Below are 21,379 nucleotides of genomic sequence, written 5' to 3'. Positions count from 1 at the left end.
GTATCTGGTGCTCCAGGGTACTTTCTGGAAAGAAAGGGCACAGTGGGAAGAGAGGGAGGGAGGGGAGGGAGGGTCTCCTACAGCCAAGGCTCACTCCCTCCTTTTATGCCTCAACATCTGAATTCTCGGCAGGTTTCTGGAGCTGAGACACAGTCGCCTCGGGAAATCGGGCCCTAAGTTTAAGTTCTAGTGCCTTCTCTGCTCATATAAAAAGATGAAAAGTATTGCCCCCTTGCTCCCTGCCCCCACCACCCTCCGAACTAATTTCAGGGCCTGTTTAAGGGACCCACCATCTACCCTGCGAGCCACCACCGGGTTGGCTCCAGGCAAGGCGGACCGGGAGCGGGAAATAGTCTGTTATTTGGAGAGTCTTTGGGGTTTCTGCCATTCTGTGCCCTGGACAGACGTTCCGCCCAGCGTGGACGCATTTCCTGTGTGTTTGGAACCCTGTGTTCTCACCGACTGCAACCGAGAGACAGTTACTGACGCACATGGAAATACGTGTTCAGCGTGCGAAGCCGCTGCCCTTCACCCCACCCGGCAGCCAAGCAGCGGGGTCCTAGTGACGCCCCGGTTCTCTGCGTCGCGTCTCATGGTGGAAGGAAACAGCCCGACCCGGCCAGGCCTCCTCGTGGGTCAAGACAGGCTTTCCTGACGTCACAGTCAGGAAACACAGAAATGCCGGGCTGGCCTCTTCCCTAACTGTTGTGACGCGGAGTGAGGACTTTGAGAGACGTCAGGATCGCGGCCAGGGAGGGACGGGGTCCTTCCCGTGATTCGGGCACCCGGCCCGCGCGCGTCCCCGCGGCCTTCCGTGAGACCGTCCATCTAAACGCTCGGCGTCTGCCCTCAACACATGAAGATTCCTGGTGGAAGACGCGTCAAAAGAGAAGCCTATAGGCACCGGAGTCCCCGTAAGACTTGTGTGCAGCGTCGGGGCCAGGGCTGCGGGGTCCCCTGCCCGCGGCCACGCCTCCCCAGACGCACCCAGGGCGGGCTCCGCGTCGGGCAGGCCTGGGACTCGCCCCAGGTGATGACGTCAAGGTCCTCCGAGAACCCAAGCCAGCAGACAGGGTTGAGCCAGGACGAGGACGCCGGGAGCCTGAGCTGGAGACGCTCCCGCTCTTGCGGGAAGACGGGCATATGTGTTCTATCAAAGTTATTTCTGGTTTCCATCTTCCCAGACATTTATTCTACTTACAATGCACGGAGAGTGTAGCTTTACCTCACTAGCATCTCTGACAGAGCAGTTTATCGGCCGTGACGCGTCAAAGCACCCAGCACCTGTTAGGATGCCCAGGTCTGGCGATGTCGGCTCCCCTGGCACCCCCAGCCGGCCGCAGGGACGGCCTCTCCGAGCCTGGCACTCACCAGCTCCGACCGGGAGGAAAAACGGCTATTTTGCCAGCTAACTTTGCCCTTCCCCGGAGTCCCCAACCTGCTTTTCATAGCTGCCGAGGGAGGAATTCATTCTTTTCGGGGAGTTTAGAAACTTGGTTAAAAAGGCATTCTTTGTCTGGTGTTTATTTCAACAGAGGCTCAGCACAGAAGCGTCCCCAGGATTTGGGTATTTTTTAGTGAAGGGTCGTGGAAAGTAATTTTTGGCCTGATGCCTGGAGAGCCCACTGGTTTTGCGGCTCAGAAAGATAACGCACAGACCCTGGGTTCAGGCTCAGCTTCGCATCTTTTTATTAAGAATATCGACTTTCTCTGGAAACCATTTCCGTTCCAAATGGGACATTAAGCCTGTGGCCAAAATGTCTACTTCTGTGTGTTAATAATAAAAAGGTTTTAATGAAGAAACAACCAGTCATGGCGTTTCATTCCTTCCCACTCTGACGGGACCACGATTTTTGTAAAGGAGATAGCATCCGTGGAACGTAACCGTGGCCTCTGTCTAGAGCAAGTGCCTTCCGGATTTCCCATGATGAACGCGTCCTGCTCTCATACAGGAAGGGGGAGGTCTGTGTCTGAAACATATCGACTGGCACAGAAAACTCTCCTCACTGAAGGCCTCATGAATCCTAGCAAACCTCAATCGACCGAGGACTGCAGAGAAATCAACGTGCACGCACTGTCATTGCTACCCCACCCAGAAAATGCGTTATTCCCTGCCTGCTGGGTTTTTTCTTAACGTTTCACTGAACATTGGAAATGAACACAAAGGGAGAAGTCCCACGGACACATCATCCCCTCCAACCATGAGAGGCTCTGGCCAGGCCCGTTCCACTGATCTGGCCTCCCAGCCCTGCCCCTCTTGGTGGCCGCAGGATGTCCCCGGGCACTCCACGCCGGCCAGCATGCGTCAGGGACAGGGGGCTGTGTTCCTGCCCTTCTTCCCCGCACGGCCCCTGTCCTCCCTCCAGGCAGGGCATCCCACCCTCCTGATTTCCACCAAGGCGCTTTAGAACAGGAAACCCACTCCGGGATCTGTCTGGAGTGTGAAACGGCTGCCGAGAAAGACACGGGGGTCAGGGGAGGGGGGTGGGGGTTACCCAGGCCTTCCTCGTGCCAGGCCAAAACTTGGGTCCCAGGATGCCCACGGTCCTGTTCCCTGATTACAGGTGAGTCCAGAATTCAGGATGCTGCGACTTTTTTAATGGAAAGTCAAGCCACTAACATCCTTCCCAGCTCAGAATTAAAACGAGCACGTGGGACGTTACTGCCCCGTCCGCATGTTTTCCTAACGTGAAGAGCAAACATTTTCAGGGAAAGCAGTGAAGTCTGCACCTTCACGATTGGGCAAATTACGGGAGACGGGGGACAATGTGTCAGGTCATTGCTGCTGGTGTCAGGGGACCCCTGACCTCTCAATCGCAGATGGAGGGCCTGTTGACGTTGTAGCTGGGGTGGAAGTTGAAGCGGTCGTAGGAGGTGATGTAGTTGTCAGGACCCGTCACAACGCTCTTCTCCACGCAGACGTTGAAAGCATTGTTCCGGAACATCCCACCGGCCGCAAGTTGTCTGGAAAACTTGCCCGAATTTGGGTAAAATACTTTCTGGAAGTGGCAAGGGGACACAAGAATTAATGGGGTGTGCAGCCGGTCATCGGGCATTTCTGGAAGAAGAACAAGAATTTGTAAGAAAATGTCGTCTCCGCTCCCAGGAAGCAGCGACGTCAGGGTGGGCAGAATGGCCCAGGCCGTCCCTGTTTACTTTTTTTTTTAAATAATTTTATTGATTTATTTTGAGAGACAGAGAGTACACGCTCAGGAGGCGAGGGAGTGGGAAAGAATCCCAAGCAGGCTCAGCGCTGAGCCCGACTCGAGGCTCCGTCCTATGAACCGGGAGATCGAGACCTGAGCTGAGATCGAGAGTCAAACGCGTCAGCGACTGAGCCACCCGGGAGCCCCCAGACCATCCCAATTTATAGGTGACGTCTGGGAACACTTACTAATAGCTCGTTACGCACGGACTGAAGGACCGCCTACGGGCCACCTGGGCGTAGCACAGCCACTGCTGGCCCCAAGTCACCCCAGTTCTGCTCGGACCAACCGTGCCACCAGATACACATGACCTCTCTGAATGTCAGTTTCCTCTTCTGCAGAGAAGAGACAAACTTGACACGCGTGGGTTTCAGCCCTGAGTGCATACGCGAATCCCCTGTAGAGCTGTAACACGCTTCTGATGCCCACGCCCCACCAGTGCAGGGGTGCGGAGGGGGCACTGCCCTAGTGGGGTGAGGGTGCAGTGAGGACCACACCCAGACAAGCCCGAGCTCCCGTGTGCAGGTGCTAGGGTGGTGGGGATTAGTCCAACAGCACGGCATCATCGGGTGACCCTGGGGCGCCCGGGCCTGGGGCTCTGCCAGATGGCTCACCCTGGACAGGTGAGCTGTTCTTTAGCTAGCCTCCTGTCAAGATCACTGGCTGTTGTGTCTCCTTGGCAGGAAGCGGGGACAAAGAGAAACGGCTTCCGTGCATGTTTTTTTTTTTTTTAATTTTTTTTTAACGTTTATTTATTTTTGAGACAGAGAGAGACAGAGCATGAATGGGGAAGGAGCAGAGAGAGAGGGAGACACAGAATCGGAAGCAGGCTCCAGGCTCTGAGCCGTCAGCCCAGAGCCCGACGCGGGGCTCGAACTCACAGACTGCGAGATCGTGACCTGAGCTGAAGTCGGACGCTTAACTGACTGAGCCACCCAGGCGCCCCCGTGCATGTTTTTAATAGACTGTCTTTTCTCAGGGCAGAGGCTGTGGGCTCCAGAGAAATTGAGTGTGGAGCGGGAGTTCCCAGATAGCCATCACGGCCCACCCCCCCCCCCCCCCCAGGGCACAGACAGCTGCCCTGAGCGTCACTGTGCCACGTTTCTGACAGCTGAGCCGACGTCCACACAGCCACACGCCACTGAAGTCCACAGCGTTCAGTTCATCACCATTCACTTTTCGTGTTGCATGCTTCAGCGGGATACCGTTACAGTATCGCAGAGAACGGTTTCCTCACGGTATCATTTTTCTTTTCAATTTTTTTCCAATGTTTATTTTGGAGAGAGAGGCAGAGCGTGAGTGGGGAAGGGGCAGAGAGAGGGGGAGACACAGGATCCGAAGCGGGCTCCGGGCTCCGAGCTGTGATCACAGCGCCGGACGCGGGGCTCGATCTCACAAACCACGAGACCGTGACCTGAGCCGAAGTCGACCCTCAACCGACTGAGCCACCCAGGCGCCCCAAATGTTTATTTATTTTTGAGAGAGAGAGACAGAGTGAGAGCAGGGTGGGGGCAGAGAGAGAGGGAGACACAGAATCCAAAGCAGGCTCCAGGCTCCCAGCTGTCAACACAGAGCCCGACGTGGGGCTCGAACCCATGAATCGGGAGGTCATGACCTGAGCCAAAGTCGAATACTTCACCGACTGAGCCACCCAGGCGCCCCTCTGGAAACTTCCTAGACAAATAATCTCTCAAGAGCTCTATCCCCCATGTAAAACACGTAAATAAGTGATATAACCAGACCTTTTAAAATGATGACTATTTTGAAGGGAAAAACCACACTGTCACCCCAAAATGGGTGCCCCTACTGTCCTGGGTATCCAGGGGATGCTTATGCTGGTGCATCTGACCCCTCACCTGGGCCCAGGAGGGACTTCAGGGGAGTTTTAGAAGGCAGTTCTAGACCTCCAGACTGTGAAGTCAACCTCAAAAAGGGGGTGGGGGGGGTGCCCAAAAGTACACAGATCCCCAGATCCACCAATGTGCCTTGTCCAGTTGCAACCTGTGGTTTTTCGCTGGCACTGCCTCTTAAGGTCACGAGTTCATTAACATCAGGCATTATTACAAAAAGGAAGCAGCCGATCCCTTATTTGCTTCCAAACTCACTGCCTGGAGGTGCCTGGTTGGGGGGGGGGTGTCTATGTAAGAGGAGCCAGCCTTTGGGGACGTCTTAAGCCAGTCTACGTGCACCGTTTTCATCTTTAAATTTTTTTTTAACGTTTATTTATTTTTGAGACAGAGAGAGAGCATGAACGGGGGAGGGGCAGAGAGAGAGGGAGACACAGAATTGGAAGCAGGCTCCAGGCTCTGAGCCATCAGCCCAGAGCCCGACGCGGGGCTCGAACTCACGGACCGCGAGATCGTGACCTGAGTTGAAGTCGGACGCTTAACCGACTTAGCCACCCAGGCGCCCCCCGTTTTCATCTTTAAAACACTTCGTGGCCAAATTCACTTAGTTATTTCTACCCAGCCCTGTTTCAAAAAGATTTGAGGTGCCCCCTCTCCCTTTGTGATGGTGGAACTTTGGGCCACTCCGGACAGCCCCCCCCCCCCCGTGTTGCCCTTTTGAGAAATCCAGGGTTGCAGCCTCCTCCTGGGGATGCCCCCACCCCCCACATACACGCGCTTCCCGCTTACCGGCATCTCGTGCACGGTGGGGGCCCTGCTCCCATAAGCTTGGTTACTGGTCCTGTACACGGAGACAGGCTCCTTGGTCCTGGCAGATGAGAAACACACTCTATTTTCCGTGCATTTATTCTAATTCTGCCCAAGCCGCGGCCTTAAAACATCTGCTTGATGGATGGAGCTCTGTCGGGAACGCCCGAGGCTGGCAATGCAGCTGTGAGCGTGGGCTCCCTTGGCCCGCAGGTTCACCCTCCCCGCCTCCTTTGCTCACCTCTGCCCTTACTCTCCCCCAAGGCAGACCAAAGCCCTAAAGGCAACCCTCGCAGGGTCTTGGCACCTGCCGTCACTTCCTGGACAGGCAGGGAGGTCAGGAGCTGCGGCTCAGCCGCCACACCCCTGCTGGGGGGGGCGGGTGGTGGGGGTTGGGGGTCGTCCACTCCGGCGCCTCTGAGAGAAAACACGCCTGCGGTCTCTGATGCTGACCCTGAGTTGAACTGAGTGGCTGGGTTCAGACATCAGCTCTGTCTCATGCCTCCAGAGCTTGAGCGAGATACCACCTTTCTGCACCCCAGTTGTCTGTCCTGGGACAGGATAACGGCCCCCAGTCCACGGGATGGCAGGGGAGACTAGGTGAGGGAGGGCAGGGGGCTACCAACGTCCCAGGGTTAGCCATGAGCAGCTCAGGCGTGCCGGTGGCGGCGCCTCCCAGCCCAGAGAGGTAGGACTTATCCCGGCCACCCCGGCCAGTCCTGCACGACTGCAGGCCCCTAGCTTGTGCTTTCGGAGGACTTTCTCGCCCATCTGGTGGTAGCAGCTGGGCGCGGGGCCAGGCCGCGGCCTGGTGTGTGCGGGCCTAGTGAGCGGAGCCGCCACCCAGCCCCAGCGCGTGCCCGGTGACCCCTGACTCCGTCCTCACCCGTAGCCCCGAAACCACTCCGGGTTGTTGAACCTGACCGGCAGATCCCCGTCTATGCGGTAGTAGTCGCTGGTTCTCTGCGGGGGCGCGGGGGCCGGGGCCTCCGGGGCCGGGGGCTCCGCGGCCTCCGCGCACTCTCGGGGGTTCGCCTCGGACATGAGCCTGACCTCCGTGGCGTCGGTGGGAGAGCGCGGGGGTCCGCGCGGCTTCCCGTTGCCAGGCGACGGCCCGGTCACCTGACTGGGCGGTCGGGCCTTAAAGGCACCGCGCCCGCGGCCTTCCCAGACGCTCCCCTACTGGCCAGGGGACCCCAGGTCTTGGCCTTCACCCGCAGAAGTCCCGCTTCCAGCTCCGCACGCCGCTTTACCGCGTGCCTGGGTGTCCCCGGCCCCGGACGTCGGGCCCCGTCCCCTCCGCCCCGTCCCCGGCCTCCAAATGCAGACTCCAGATGCGCCTAATCTTATGGGAGTCCCCCTGGGAGAGCGACGGGTTGTGCTGGACTAGCCCGAGGTGAGGAGGGCCCCCACGGGGACGGCGGCTCGTGCGGGGTGCAGGGGGCGAGCTGGGGGGACAGGGCCCGGGGACGCGCTCCCCTACACCCCGCGCTCGCCTCGACCCCGCCGGGCCGCTCCATCCTCCCGTGTCCGTGGCGTCCGGGCGGGCGGCGGGCCGAAGTCGGGCCCGGGGCTCACGCATCGCGGGCCTGCGCGGCCGGACCCGGGGCCGAGCGGCGGGGCGCGCAGAGGCACCTCCGGGCCGGCAGGCGGCGCTGCGGCCGGGGCGCTGGCGGCGGCGGCGGAAGGAGCGCCGCTCCCAGAGCTCGTCCCTGCCCCGTCCGCCCTCCGCGCCATGGCGCCCGCCGCGTCCGTGTCCCGCCTGCTCGGCGCGGGTGAGCGTGCACGGGGGCCGGGGGGCGCGGGCGGGGGGCGCGGGCGGGATCCCCGGGGACGCGGCGGGACGGGTCCGGGCCGGAGGGCACGGGCAGGGGCGCGGGGTGCGGGCGGGGGGTGGGGACGGGGGGCGGCGCGACGCCTCCCAGGCCTGCGGGTCACGCAGCGCCCGCCGCGCGGGGACCCAGGCCCCCGCAGGGACAGCGGCCGGGCGCGCTCGCCACCAGCCTGCTCTCTCCCTAGGTGTCTGCGCCGGGCCGCTGCGGCCGCGTCTGCTCCAGAGCGCCACCCCGGGGCGGGCCCGGCCGAGCGGTAGGACCCTGGCCAGCGCTGCGACCCCCGCCGTCAGGGAGCCCGAAGGCAGCATCGGTAAGGTCGGCTCCTCTGCGAGCCTAGGGTGTTGAGGGGACCGCGCCTGGCCTCCCCCGTTCTGCCACGAGGAGTTCTGAGTGCCCTGCCATTAGGTGTGAAGCCCCGGAGGGGTGCGGACCCAGGAAGGAAGAAGGGGCAGCCTGCCTCCGTCTCCTGCCCCCGGCAGCCCCGTGTGCTGGGTGCACCCGCACGTGCACTTACAGTGGCCTGAGCTCCTGCCTCGCTGCCCTGCCCTATCATCCGCTTTCATCCGAGGATGGGGCTAAGGCCACTGTCCTCCCCGGGTGGGGGGAGGGAGAGCGAATGGTGGCCTATGTGGCTTGGCCCCTTGGGAGGTGCTCTCTGGACCGCTGAGCCCTCCCTGGATGCCTGATCAGGACCTTCCTCTGGTGACTGGGAAGCACACCCAGGACCGGCCTGGGCCCCTCCCCTTTCTGGGTATAGACTTGACCAGGGTTACCCAGGAGCAAAGCCAGGGTCAGAGCCTAGCTGCAGCCCCAGTCTCCTGGAAAGGACCCCGTGGCCTCCGGCACTTTGGTCAGCTGGAATTACCGGCCCTCCCCCTCCCCGGCCACGTTGCCTCCCTTCCACGGTTGGGAGCAGGGGGGCCGCAAGCCACAGCACCCTCTCCTCCCCACCCCAGATCTCAACGACAGGATCCTCAACGAGCCCCTCAAGCACTCTGACTTCTTCAACGTCAAGGAGCTGTTTTCCGTGAGAAGCCTCTTCGATGCCCGGGTGCACCTGGGGCACAAAGCAGGCTGTCGGCACAGGTGACAGACACGGGGGCCCAGTGTGGTGGTGCCTGCAGGGCCCGGGGACCCTCCTGCCTTGGGATCCTTGGAGTCCAAGGCCCTTTTTGCACTGGCGCGTTTTGTCCTCTTCCAGACGGGGCCACTGAGCCCTGGGGAGGAGCAGGGGTTTATTCTCAGACTCCACTTTGGCCCCCACGCTGGACTGTGTGCTCAGGGCCCTCGGCAGGGCACAGGGTGGAGGCTGGCGAGGGAGGCAGCGGTGGCGCATTCACACGTTCAGATGTGTGTGCGGCGTTCCTTCCGGTGGCATCCCCGCGTGATGGCGTGTGGGTGCGGGGAGACTTGCCCGAGGCTCGCTGTAGTCCAGGCCTGTCCTGGTCACCCCGAACCCCACCCCACCCCCACTGCCTCCCGGCCATCACTCGCCAGACAGGGGCCCCCACTGCCGTCGTGGTTGCGGGTTGCAGACTGCGCTGTCCCCGGGGATGGTTGTCCCAGAGGGCCCTCCACGGAGGGCCCTGGCGGGTGGTGGGCATTCAGACCGGAAGGCGCCGAATTGGCCACATGGACTTTGCTCACCCTTGCCTTTGTGGGGTCTCCGGCAGGTTTATGGAGCCGTACATTTTTGGGAGTCGCCTGGACCAGGACATCATTGACCTGGAACAGACAGCCGCGCACCTGCGGCTGGCGTTGAATTTCACGGCCCACGTGGCCTATCGCAAGGGCATCATCTTGTTTGTGGGCCGCAACAGGCAGTTCTCACACCTGATCGAGACCACAGCCCGGGACTGCGGCGAATACGCCCACACCCGCTACTTCAAGGGCGGCCTGCTGACCAACGCCCCGCTCCTCTTGGGACCCAAGGTCCGCCTGCCAGACCTCATCATCTTCCTGCACACGCTCAACAACGTCTTTGAGCCCCACGTGGCTGTGAGAGACGCAGCCAAGATGCAGATCCCCACCGTGGGCATCGTGGACACCAACTGCAACCCATGTCTCATCACCTACCCCGTCCCCGGCAACGACGACTCTCCCCCATCCGTCCACCTCTTCTGCAGGCTCTTCCAGACGATCATCAACCGGGCCAAGCAGAAGCGGAGGCACATGGAGGCCTTGTATCGGCTGCAGGGCCAGGAGGGTCCGGGGGCCCGGGGCGGGGGGCCGGCTGACCTGCCCTCCCTGGGAGCGTAGGCCCGGCCGGACCTAGGTCATTCCTGGCGACGGGTCCTCTCCGTTGTCCAAGGAGAGTGGCAGCCACGCCTGTCCCTGAGCCAGCAGCCCCTTGCCTTCCCCGGCCGCGGTCCTTAGCGGGTCCTGTGGCTCTTGACCTCGACTTGATCTCTTGACCCTGCTGCTAGTAACGGCTCCTGGCAGCTGTCCCCCCCCCCACCCCCCCCCCACCCCCCCACCCCCCCCCGCCGCCAGGGTCTCCACTCGAGACCCGTGGGTCCCAGCGGGTGCACAGAGGGCCAGCAGCCTGTCCGGAAAACACGCTCGTCCTGGAGTCCGGAAAGCCTCGCTCACACCCTAAATTCAGTCCCTTGTGTGGCGGGGAGGCCCTCCCACCGAGTCGCCCTTCATCGTCTCCCAGACTGTGCCTAGGTTGGGCTGCGTCCTCCACGGTTTCTGGGGCTGTTCTATAACCGGAGGCCACAGGGCCAGCCACCCAGAGCATCCCATCCGGGAGGGGGCGGGCCGGGCAAAGCAGACAGCAGGATCCCAATGGAAATAAAGCTTTCACTTGGACGGATGCGGCTTTGGGGCCTGTGGGTTGCACAGTGCGGTTTATGTACCTCTGCTCACCAGCGTGGCGTCCGTCAGACCGCCGTGGGCTTCACAGAGCTCACGGTACTCTCAAGCTTCACGTGGTGTGGGGGGTGGAGAGGGCTCAGCCCCTGGGGACCCGCCCATCCGTGAGGCCGCCCCGCAGCGCACACGCTCTCGTGTGCATGGACACCTGCCCGCCTGTGCTAGCCCACGTCGCGCAGAAGCACACGGGGACAACAAGAGGGGGCCCGGTGTCCACCCGGCCTCTTCCAGGGTTGGGGCAGGGGTGTGGTGGAGGTCTCTGCTGTTTTCCGTTTTCCACGCTTCGTGATTTACAAGGTGCGGGGAACGGGGCGCCCACTTGCCCACCTGAAGTACAAAAATGCAGTTTATGGGAAGGTAAGTGCAGGGGTCCCCCGGGGCTTTCACCAGCAAGTACTTCCTACTGAGTTCTGACAGAAGTGCTTGGCCCCCCCATCCCTTGGAGCTCCAGAGAGGCCAGTAGGGGAGCCAGACCCTCAAAAGTGAGCACCGTAAAAAACCATGCGGTGAACAGGGCCTTCCTGGGGCCTGTGTGGGGCCCCTGTGAGGCCTGCCGGTGGCAGAGAGCCCATGCCAGCCTCCAGAAGCAGGCCACGGGGGGGTGGGGTGCAGCTTGGGTCGGCGCAGGACCGTGAGAGACACGGGAGGCGGCCCTGGCCCCTTTTCTGTCCCGGGTTTAGGGGCTGAATGGAGGGCACTGGTCGCCACCCCGCCGTGCCATGGGAACTGCGCCGACGGCCTGCCTGGCCCTGCCATCCTCTGTCCCCTGAGGGTCCCCTGGAACCTGTACAGTGAGGACCAACAGGGCTACCAGGAGTTGGGTTTTTGTTTTTGTTTTTGTTTTTTTGGACTGTTTATTTTTGGGGGAGAGCGTGAGCAGAGGAGGGGCAGAGAGACAGGGAGGGGGCAGAGGGTCCGAAGCAGGTTCCACGCTGCCAGCACAGAGGCCGACCTGGGGCTCGGACCCACAAACCACAAGATCATGACCCGAGCCGAAGTTGGACGCTCAACCGACTGAGCCACCCAGGCGCCCCCTGGGGTAACAGGAGTTATGACTGGCCACCGCAATGCTCCCCGTACTGGGAGTGCTTGGGGGTACAGGGCAGGCAGGGTGCCCCCTCCTGAGTGGATGCCTCAGGGGACACGCAGACCCAAATCATCAGGGCAACGAGGACCCAAAGAAAAGGCTCGGGCTTCTAGGACAGCAGGGGTGGGGGATTGAGGGCCGCTTCTAAACTGACATAAAGGTGACCCTGGCAGGAGGGCACCTCCACATTTGCCACCCTGGAGACGAACCCCAAGAGAGCCCAGGAGCGGCCAAAGGAGACAGTGTACTCGAGGCCGAGAGAGTTGGGGGGACCGGCTCCTGAGTCAGGAGAGGAGGGGTCGCGCCCAGCCCTTCCCCCCTGCCGCTGCGGTGGCTGACATGCCCACTGGACCTGACACGGGGCTGTGCCCCGACCAGCGGGGGTCTCGAGGGAGCTGACCACGGGGACCAGAGCAAAGGCCTGGGAGAGCCGGGCTCAGGGTGGGTTTGGGACCAAGCTGAGGGTAAGTGCCATGCCACCAGTGAGGGCCAGGAGCTCGGGGTGAGTGTGGTACCGAGGGGGCTCCACAACCAGGCCCGGGGGCGGCCACGGCCACGGAAGGCCACCTGCCCAGAAGCCAACCAGGTGACTCCCCATGGTCCCGCCCACGGCTTGCGCCTTGAGGGGCCATAGTCCCCACCCAAGGAGTCTGGGCTCCTCCCTATCCCCACCCCCACCGTCCAGCCCCAGCCTTGGCCAGGTGGGAGTCACCCTTCACGTGTTTGTAAGATTAGCGAAGCCACTTCAGGACGTGGACAGGATTATTTTTACACTGTATTTTGAACTGTCCCTCCTTTGTCCAAAACCTAGCCCAGTTGTGAAAATGATCCAGCCCTGCCCCTGGATGAGACCCAGAGGGTGTGGACGGCCAGTGCAGACACCCTGAGGCAGCTGGGGGACCCAGGGCGGTGCTCTCTCCTATGTCCCCATCTCCCTGCGCACCTCCCAAAGGAACGCCACCACCCAAGAGGCCCAGGACCTGCCATTCAGAAAGGGTGAGCACGGCCCCCGTGCAGCACAGCGGCTCCCCGCCCCCTCCTGGCACCTTTTTGAGCCTCAGGTGTCTCGTGGGAACCCTGGGTGTCAGGAGGACCACCCCACGTGGGGTCGTGTCCCACTGTTGGGACAAGTCCCCCACCCTGTGCCCGACCCGTGGAGGGGGTTGCCTGGGGCTGCTGTGCTTCCTCTCTGCCTCCAGCCTGGGTGTCCCGTGCCTGGGGCAAAGCTGCTCTCGCCCTCGATTCCATATGGGGGACCCATCCTGGGGGTGGCCAGGGAGGGGTCCCCAGCCCCCTCAGATGTCTGTAAGGTGCTGGCTGGGCTTCGTTCACTCAACAAGTGGGCACGGAGCCCCTTCTAGACGCTTCGCATACCCTCGACCAGACTCTACCCTCCTGGGCTTCCGTTCTCGTCCAGAAGTCAGCCAGTAACCCTAGACGTCATAGCAGGTACGGTAGATGTGATGCCCTCACGGCCTCCTCTAGATACGGATGCATCCTTCCTTATTCTGACGAGGACGGCGGACCCCAGGACCAACTGAAAAAGTGAGCAGACTTGGGAGCTGATGGGAGGACCCCCGTCTCCGAGGTGGGGGACATCTAGGGCGGGGCGCTGGGCAGAGCCACGGCTCCCACATGAGCTGTGATTCCTGCTGGAGGGCTGAGGGGCGGGGGCCTCTCCTGCAGGAGGAAAGGAGTCAGACAGCCGTGACTGGGGTCCTGGGCCCCGGGGAGCAGAAGAGAGGCCGGGGGCTGAGGTTGGCCCCTGAGAGAGCGGGTCCCCCTCACAGCCCACCCCAGCCCTTCCTGCCCGGCCCCGACCCGGGGTCCCAGGACGGAGGTGCGGGGGCCACCTGCTCACCCATTGACCTCACGCGTCAGTCCCCTGAGTCCAGCTGCCCGGACTGAGAACAGTGTTCCTGAGAATAGTGTCTGTGGGGAGAGGAGACCCCCAGGCGCCTCGGAGGCAGTACGGCAGCCATGGGTGCAGGAGCTGGGGACGAGGGGCCATGAGAGCCCACGCAGGCTGGGCGGGAGGACGCTGCCCGTTCCCTCCTCCTCACACACTTACGCAGCACCTACTGTGTGCGGCCAGGGCAGGGACAGAGCAGACACGGCAGCCCTCCGCCGTCCTGGAGTTTACGCCGTGGCCAGGAGGCCCCCGGAAAGACAGGGGAGGGGCAGGCCTCCCTGGGGAAGGCAAGGGTGCCCACACCATCGATGGAGGGCTGCCTCCTGTGGAGACGGCCAGGCCCCCGCCTCCTGACTGGACCTGCCCCTGCCTGGACGGCCAATGGCAGGGGAGGGGTGCTCAGGTGGGCCTGGCCTCTGGATGGAGGACCCCCAGGGGCGCCGCAGGGGGCCGTGCGGAAGGAAAGGCCGGGCCGCTGACTCTGCTGCCTGCCCCCCCTCCCTCCAGTGCCATCTCCTCCATTCTGGGCACCTGGCTGGACCAGTACTCGGAGGACTTCTGTCAGCCCCCAGACTGGTCTGTGTCCCATCTGGAAGCAGCAGGGGGTGAAGGCAGAACGTTGAAGACGGCCGGGCAGGTCTGTGATGCGTCCGGGCCGGCTGCCGGTCGCTGTCTTCTCAGAGCAAACTCAGGAGATCGGCAGGAAGCTGGTCAGCGGGGACGCCTACTCCCTCTTCTCGACTGAGGGGCAGGTGCATGAAACCACCAGCGTGGGCCAGTGTGGGCTCAGGACGAGTGTGGCCACCGAGGGCTTTCCAGATCCAGGGACTGGAGATGGCCAGGAAAGTCGTCCTGTCCAGATGCCACCCAGGCCGCCCCCAAAGGCCTCGTTCTCCAGACTCGGCCTGAGGAGCCAGAGTCCACGGAGGCTGAGCTGAGGGCCGGAAGGCTGTCGGTGGACGCGTATGGGTGTGTGGGGCCGGGCGCTGCTGGGCCAGGCAGAGAGGAGCCCCCAGAGGCTGGTGTGGGACCAGGAGCTAAGACCGGCCTCAGAGCACCCAGTGGGGGACCGCGGTCCGGAAGAGGTCCAGTTGTGGGTTCCTGGGCAAGAGCTTCTGGAAAAGGCAGCAGGATATTCCTTTCTTCGGAAACGCCTGTCTGGAAGGCAGGCATGTTGATCTCCTCTTGCGTCATCTCCGGAGCGAGCGGCGGTTCCGGCCCCGGATCCTCTCCGATCTGAAGATGGAGATTCAGCTGCAGAAGCAGCAACGGAACTGAAGCCGCATCCAGAGCCGGAGGCATTTCTATCAAGAGCAGGAGTCCCTCCTGCAGACCAGGCGCCGCCTGCACCCAGCGGCGCCCGCCTTCTGCTGCGGCTCCAGGAGAACCCGAGCCAGGGCCCCACCCACTGGGAACGTAGACCCGACCTCTGCGCTCGATCTTGCAGAAGACCTGGAGCCAGCTGGGCACCCAGCAGCCCTGCAGGGAGAGCCTGCCCCTGCCCCCCTCCGTCCCTGCCCCTGCACGATCCTGGAGCCAGCTGGGCACCCAGCAGCCCTGCAGGGAGAGCCTGCCCCTGCCCCCCTCCGTCCCTGCCCCTGCATGATCCTGGAGCCAGCTGGGCACCCAGCAGCCCTCAGGGGAGCTCCAGCTGTAGAACTACCCTCAGTGCCAATGCCTGATACACATTTTCAGCCCGATGCCCCACCAAACACTCCTTCCTCTCTCCTGTTATGGTTTCTGTTTTGTGTTTGTTTTGTCTATTTTTGTCTTATGCTGTTTTCTACTTTAGACTTTAAATAAAATCACTTCTTTTAAATTGTGCAATTCCTGAGCACTGAGTCTACTCACAACACTGTGCAAACACCACAGAATATCGTTGCAGAATATCTCAGTCCCCAAGGGACACCATGTACCCGGAGCCCTCACTCCCCGTTCATCCCCTCACCCAGCCCCTGGGAAGCCCTAATCTGCTTTCTCTCCCTGTTCCATTCCTTACCCTGGATGCTTCCTATAAGTGGAATCTCACAACAGGTGCCTTGCTTTTAATGAAATAACATTTTATTTGAAAGGGAAATTCCCCTATGGATTAAAGATTACATGTAAAACTGGGTCCCTTTTAGTAAAAATGGGGACAATCTTGGAGACCCCTTTTTGTGCAGTGACACCACAGCCTGAAGCCAGACAGGACACGTCTGGTCCTCCGGTGGCCCAAACAGAAACTGGGAGATGCAGAAGGCTGGACGGTCACACTGCAGCAGAGAGAGCATCCCTCACAACCCAGGGCCAGAAAAGTTCACAGGCCTCTGGACCAAACAATGCGCCAAACCAGTGCGTTCCCCGGGATGGAGGCCAGACCCGTCCCAGTCCAAGGGGAGGCGACCCCCATGGGAGCAGGCGTCAGAGATGCAGGGCATCCCGGGGAGGGGCTCGGGCAAGTGAGACCCAAGGGAGGCAGTGGTGGAGCAGAGCAGGGCTGGATTCCCCGGCAGGAGGAGTCGTTCAAGTGAGGTCTGTACCTCGGTGGTCTCGGAGAGGGGACCAAGGGACGTTCCCCCTGCCAGCTCGCTGGATGCTCTCAGATGCTCTCGTCCAAGGTGCTGATCCTCACGTCCAGGCCCCACCGGTGATGTGGTCTCGTCCACCGGTTGGGGGGACAGGGGCAGTGAGGAGCTGTTCTTGCGGACCCTGAGAGACAGAGCTCGTGAGCGCCCAAGGCTGCCCCGGGGAGCGTGGAGGCTGAGGCTAAGCTGATGCCTGATGTCTCTGGGAAGGACCAGAGGGAGAGCCCGGGCCCTGGGGTCTCCGGGAGGGACCGGGAGGACAGCCAGGGCCCTGGGGTCTCCGGGAGGGACCGGGAGGACATCCTGGGCGCTGGGGTCTCTGGGGGTGAATGGGAGGACAGCGTGGGCCCTGGGGTCTCTGAGAGGGATTGGAAGGACAGAACGGCCCTGGGGACTCTGGCAGGGACTGGGCTCCAAATTGAGACTCACAAGTTGCCAAAGCAAGTTCCTGCCGAGTTTTCAGTGAAACCGCCTCTCAGTGTATATGGTGAATTCGGGGGCTCACACATTCAAGTGCAGAGTCACAGCCAGTATAACCCGCTGACCCCCTACCCTCGCCAGGGAAATAGTCACGGGGAAGAGCTCTCTGGGTTGGGGGAGCGCTCCTCCCATTTCTCCTGGCCTTGGGGGACCCCAGAGAACGTCTCCATTGTTCTCTTTCCCTCCAAGGGAGGAGCTGCCCCGAGCACCCCTGCACCCTGGGTGTCCCCGCCCCTGGGTCCCCACTGCTGAGAAAGAGGCCACAGTGACCTGTGTCAGGAGCCTGGTCAGCCACCGCACCTGGGGCCATGCCAGGCCCTGGTGGCCTGATGGAAAGGCTGGATGGCTTTGGGGGCGGGGCCTCACTGGCGTCCCCTCCCCCCTTCCCCAGTGTGGTCTGCGATCCTGGTCCTGTACGGGTGCTCCATCCGTCACCGGTACCCGCCTTGTTCCTGCCATGGGAATGATCGCTCTGCATCACCCATTTCACACAGCAGGAGAGTAAGGCCCAGAGAAGGGAGGCAGGTATTTCTGGGCACAGGGCTGGTCAGCAGAGAGCTGGAATACCACCTCCGGAGCCCCCGCCAGCCCGGCAGGGACCCCCCGAGTCGAGGGTGATTCTTCCCCTTGTGCCTGGCCACTCATTCTTCCCAGACCTTGACGGTGGCCTGTTCCTTTTGGCCACAGATATTGCTGGCCAACCAGGAGGGAGTCCAGCTGGTAGGACAGGTCTAGCTACAGGGCACAGGGACACCTGTGAGCTACCAGGAGCCACATTGTGGTCTCTGTCCCCGAACCTGCCCGGCAGCTGGGGCCCAGATGCCCTAGGGGTCGGCACACACCAGGGTCTGGGCTGAGCAGGAGGCCATGACCTCAAGGAGCCTCCACTCGGCCCTCTCCTGGCTCCTGCCCGGTCTCACCTGTCCTCCCTGAGGGGCTCCAGGGCCCGGATCCAGGCCCCTGATGGCTGCTCGGACTCCAGCCAGGAAAGATGTAGAGCCTGTGGAGCAGCTGGACCTCTTGGGGCTGGAGGGAGGACCGGCCACCGACGCGGCCTCGGCTGGGGAGGATACGTGCCTCTTGGGGTGAGGAATGGGCTGATACCCGGTGTCGGGGTCACGGCTCATGTATACAAAGGGCTGAAATCACTGAGTGCCTGGGGGATGCCCAGTTACAGTAGCTCCCTGACACTTGGTCATCCTGGAGTTGGCCCCCGGCCTCCCCGGGCAGCTTGCCACCCTCTGACTCCTCACAGGGCTGCAGCCAGGCATAGGCTGGAACCGTGCCCAACGTCCTGCCAGGAAGACAAGCCGGAAGGAGGAAAGGAGAAGGGCAGGGGGAGGACCGACTTCTCCCTGCCCTGAGTCGGCCTCCACTGCTGCCTCCAGGAGCCCTGGCCCAGCCATGCCCCAGGGTCCATGCACCTGGACCCCGGGATGGAGTCTGCGGTCCAGGCCAGCTGGGTGGGATGGGTATAGTCACTGGCCATTTTGTCCCCAGATGTCCAACCCACCTTTCCTCGCACTCTGAGGCCTGGCTGGCAGGGGCGGGCGTGGTTCTGAGGCTCAGGAGATGTTTGGTTCCCAGAGCAGTTGGCAGAGGTGGGAACATGGGTGACCAGCCAAGTGGGGAGCTGTTGGATTCATGCACATCACCGGTCCATCTGGTTCATCTACAGGTGTTGAGTGGTGGGGTGGCTGTACCTGGACGCGGAGCAGACCCAGGCCCGCGTGAGTGTGTTCCGTGCCAGGCCCACCCCTTCCTCGTCCTCCACACTCACGTGTGCCCACGAACCTCACGGGATAGCAGGCACGGGATGTGTCTGCAGGTGGCTCCCTGATGGCGCCCCTACAAGTAGATGCCACAAGGACCCCACTGTGCAGACGGGTGACCGGGGGCCCCGGGAGGCACAATGCAGGGGCCCAGCAATGGTCAGGAGGAAAACCCAGGTCTGAACCCAGCTCTGTGGCCCCAAAGCCACGGCCCCGGCTGCACCAGGCTTCTCGGGGACGTGTCTGGGCTGTGTTGGTGTCACTGTAGGGACAGGGCATGGGGTGGAGGGGAGCCCCTTTGCAGCCTGGGAGGCGCTCTTGTAGGAGCAGGAAGCCGGGTAAGGGGACCCCAGGAAGTGACCTCACCTCCCTGGTAACAGACCCCAACAGAACTTGGGACCCGGGTCACCAGGCACCCAACTTGTGGAGACAGCGCCCGAGTGGGCTCATTCGTTGGGACACCTTTGCCTGACGAACATGATCTCCTGTTGTGTGCCCGTGTCCCGCGGCTGCCGGCTCGGGGGAGCCCGTGGCCGCGACCCTTCCCGACCTGGGAGACAGTGGGTCAGGTCGTGCACAGGACGCCTCAGGTCTCTAGCTCGCAGGGACCCAAAGGTAACACAGGAGACCCAGAGACATCCAGTCCAGCCCGACACCGCTCTGATCTGACCTGTGCGGCCCCATGTCCCCTCCCGTGTGTGTGTGTGTGTGTGTGTGTGTGCACGTGGAAGGAGGGGTCGTGTGTGGAGGGCCCACCTGAGCAGGAGCAGGCTGATGAAGGGGTCAGATGCCTGGTGGGTGGGTCATGTTCACACCCCAGGTCAAGGCTGGCTAGAAGGGACAGGGTGTGCTGGGGTGGCCCTCTTGTCCCCAACGTTCATCCCGAGCCCTGGGTGCAGGTCTGTGCACACTCAGCTCTGTGTCCGATCTGAGAGCTGCAGAGGGAGAGGGTGGAAGGACACTGAGGTGGCCGGGCGGGGCTGTGCTGTCTCAGGGCCGTCCGCGGGTCACTGTCTTTACAGAAATCAACGGATGAAATCGGGAGACAATTGGCGGAATCTGGATTCACCCGCCCTACAGAGTTGTGTGTGAGCCCCGTTGCCCAGGAGGGCCACCCTGGACCCATGGAGAGAGTGGCCGCACGCAGGTCTCCGGAAGCAGGGCCTGGAATTGGCCTGGGAAGGCCTCCTCCAGCGCCCCGGCCCCGCCGTAAGGTCTTCGTTCACCGATCCTGGGACCAGTACTTGGAGTCCCCGGAGTCAGAGCCCGAGGGTGAGAAGGCTGGGGGTGGGCGATGGGGGTGCACAGGGCCCGGGTGGTGCTGGGCCACCCTGGGAGGAGCCCCCGGGGGCTGGTGTGGGGCCAGGAGCGGACTGAGAGCCCCGGGCTGCGGACTGCAGGGTGCAGAGGTCCTCGTGTGGGTTCCTGGCCGCGGCTTCTCGGGGAGGCTCTGGGGTGAGCTGTGTCTCTGCAAAGGCCCCTGGAGAGGCCGGCGCTGGGTGGGGTGGGGGACCTTCCCTCCTCTCACCCTGAGGCCTTGGAGCCGCTGCAACCATCACTCTGTTTTCTTCTCAAGAGTCCGGTGCAGGAGCAAAAGCCGGGTCGGCTCCAGAGCCCGGCCCAAAGGCATCAGGGGCCTCAGCGTATCTGCAGGCAGGGGAGGTATCTGGAGCGACTCCTGCAGGGGCCCGAGAGCCAGCAGGTGACCTGGGACCTGTGCGGGGACAGCGGGCACCTGAGCAGAGTCAGCTGGATCCTGCTTCTGCCGGTTCCACTGTTCCCGCTTTTGCTCCCAACAGTGCTCCTGCCATCGCCCTTCTCCCCGCCCCTGCCACTGCCCTTGATCCCACATGGATGTCGGCCAAAAATCAAGGGCTTGAAGACCTATACAGGGTGCTTTTTTTATCTTATTTTATTTTTTGTTTATTATATTTTATTTCAAATTCATTCTCCAATCCCTGACCCCGACCCCCCACCAAAATGTCTCTTCCTCTTCTCCCTTATCCTTTTTCTCTTCGATGTTTTAGCTGTTATGGTATTCGTTCATTAGTTATAATCTGTATTAATCTTCAATAAAATGTTTTATTTATTTTACGTTGTGCAATTCCTGAGCACGGGGTACGCTCACAACGCTGTGAACCTCGCCACAGAATTTTGTTGCAGAATATCTCGATCCCCAAGGGTCACCGTGTACCCAGAGCCCTCACTCCCCATTCGTGCCCCCTCCAGCCCCTGGGAACCCCCAGTCTGCTTTCTCTCCGTGTTCCGTTACCTAGTCTGGAGGTTTCCGTCAAGTGGAATCATGTAAGAGATACCTTTGGGTCCGCACCGACTTTTCAGACGGGACAGATTCATTTTTGTACTTTGTGGTCGTTTGAAATAGACTTTTTCTCGTTTGATATTGAAATCACAATGGATTAAGGATTAGGTGGGAATATGGAGGCCCCTTCGGTGACAATGGGCACGGTCTCGGGGTGGAGACCCCCGTGCGTGCTGTGACACCACAGCCTGAAGCCAGACAGGACACGGCGGGTCCTCCCGTGGCCCAAACAGAAACCAGGAGATGCAGAAGGCCGGACGGTCACACCACAGAGGAGAGAGCATCCGTCACGACCCAGGGACAGAAAGGTTCATAGGCCTCTGGGCCAAATAATGCGCCAAAGCCAGTGCGTTCCCCGAGATGGAGGCCAGACCCATCCCAGTCCAAGGGGAGGCGACCCCCACGGGAGCAGGCGTCAGAGATGCGGGTCGTCCCGGGGAGGGACTCGGGTAAATGAAACCTGAGGGAGGCAGCGGTGGTCACCTTCAGACGGGCAGGATTCTGGTCTAGGGACCAGCAGTCCAGGTGACAACGTGAGGAAGCTGAGGCCCCAGCCGATCCCCAGCGAGCAGTCCTCCTCCCGCAGGGGACCAGCTGGTCCAGTACCTGGAGAGCCCGCAGAGCCCGGAGTCGGCCCTTCCCCAGCCCCATGTGGGGCCCCAGGCAGGTTGG

The 21,379-nt window shown here is 61.8% G+C and overlaps 3 protein-coding genes across 3 annotated transcripts; 2 read left to right on the top strand and 1 right to left on the bottom strand.

The window, feature by feature from the left end:
* Positions 1–1,665: 1,665 nt before the first annotated feature.
* CD4H9orf116 (chromosome D4 C9orf116 homolog) lies at positions 1,666–7,457 on the bottom strand. Its single transcript, XM_003996030.6, has 3 exons — positions 6,747–7,457; positions 5,843–5,921; positions 1,666–2,999 (listed from the first exon to the last, which is right to left on the bottom strand). Exons 1-3 carry the CDS (start codon positions 6,902–6,904, stop codon positions 2,811–2,813), a joined length of 426 nt encoding a protein of 141 aa, XP_003996079.1. The 5' UTR covers positions 6,905–7,457; the 3' UTR covers positions 1,666–2,810.
* A 41-nt stretch (positions 7,458–7,498) lies between these two features.
* On the top strand, positions 7,499–10,513 carry MRPS2 (mitochondrial ribosomal protein S2). The gene is made up of 4 exons (XM_023242941.2): positions 7,499–7,635; positions 7,880–8,005; positions 8,652–8,781; positions 9,369–10,513. Exons 1-4 carry the CDS (start codon positions 7,596–7,598, stop codon positions 9,952–9,954), a joined length of 882 nt encoding a protein of 293 aa, XP_023098709.1. The 5' UTR covers positions 7,499–7,595; the 3' UTR covers positions 9,955–10,513.
* Positions 10,513–15,398, top strand: LOC101081682. The gene is made up of 5 exons (XM_023242320.2): positions 10,513–10,611; positions 10,738–10,929; positions 12,471–12,655; positions 13,109–13,204; positions 14,079–15,398. The coding sequence occupies exons 1-5, from the start codon at positions 10,513–10,515 to the stop codon at positions 14,314–14,316; spliced, it is 810 nt and encodes a 269-aa protein (XP_023098088.2). The 3' UTR covers positions 14,317–15,398.
* The last annotated feature ends 5,981 nt before the right edge of the window (positions 15,399–21,379 follow it).

This window comes from Felis catus, chromosome D4 (assembly GCF_018350175.1).
Source record: "Felis catus isolate Fca126 chromosome D4, F.catus_Fca126_mat1.0, whole genome shotgun sequence".
In the NCBI taxonomy this organism is placed as follows: Eukaryota; Metazoa; Chordata; class Mammalia; order Carnivora; family Felidae; genus Felis; species Felis catus.
The sequence above is the reverse complement of the archived record's forward strand: the minus strand, read 5'-3'. Positions and strand labels throughout refer to the sequence as shown.

What these genes read in the sequence shown, in the direction of transcription:
- CD4H9orf116 (XM_003996030.6), bottom strand. Translation starts at nt 6,904, where the DNA reads ATGTCCGAGGCGAACCCCCGAGAGTGCGCGGAGGCCGCGGAGCCCCCG. An exon ending in GAGTGGTTTCGGGGCTACGG is followed by an intron (nt 5,922 to 6,746) that starts GTGAGGACGGAG and finishes CTCATCTGCCAG; the next exon opens with GACCAAGGAGCCTGTCTCCG. An exon ending in CCACCGTGCACGAGATGCCG is followed by an intron (nt 3,000 to 5,842) that starts GTAAGCGGGAAG and finishes TGCCACTTCCAG; the next exon opens with AAAGTATTTTACCCAAATTC.
- MRPS2 (XM_023242941.2), top strand. Translation starts at nt 7,596, where the DNA reads ATGGCGCCCGCCGCGTCCGTGTCCCGCCTGCTCGGCGCGG. An exon ending in GTCCCGCCTGCTCGGCGCGG is followed by an intron (nt 7,636 to 7,879) that starts GTGAGCGTGCAC and finishes CTCTCTCCCTAG; the next exon opens with GTGTCTGCGCCGGGCCGCTG. An exon ending in AAAGCAGGCTGTCGGCACAG is followed by an intron (nt 8,782 to 9,368) that starts GTGACAGACACG and finishes GGTCTCCGGCAG; the next exon opens with GTTTATGGAGCCGTACATTT.
- LOC101081682 (XM_023242320.2), top strand. Translation starts at nt 10,513, where the DNA reads ATGCGGCTTTGGGGCCTGTGGGTTGCACAGTGCGGTTTATGTACCTCT. An exon ending in AAAATGCAGTTTATGGGAAG is followed by an intron (nt 10,930 to 12,470) that starts GTAAGTGCAGGG and finishes TCCAAAACCTAG; the next exon opens with CCCAGTTGTGAAAATGATCC. An exon ending in CCCCAGGACCAACTGAAAAA is followed by an intron (nt 13,205 to 14,078) that starts GTGAGCAGACTT and finishes CCCTCCCTCCAG; the next exon opens with TGCCATCTCCTCCATTCTGG.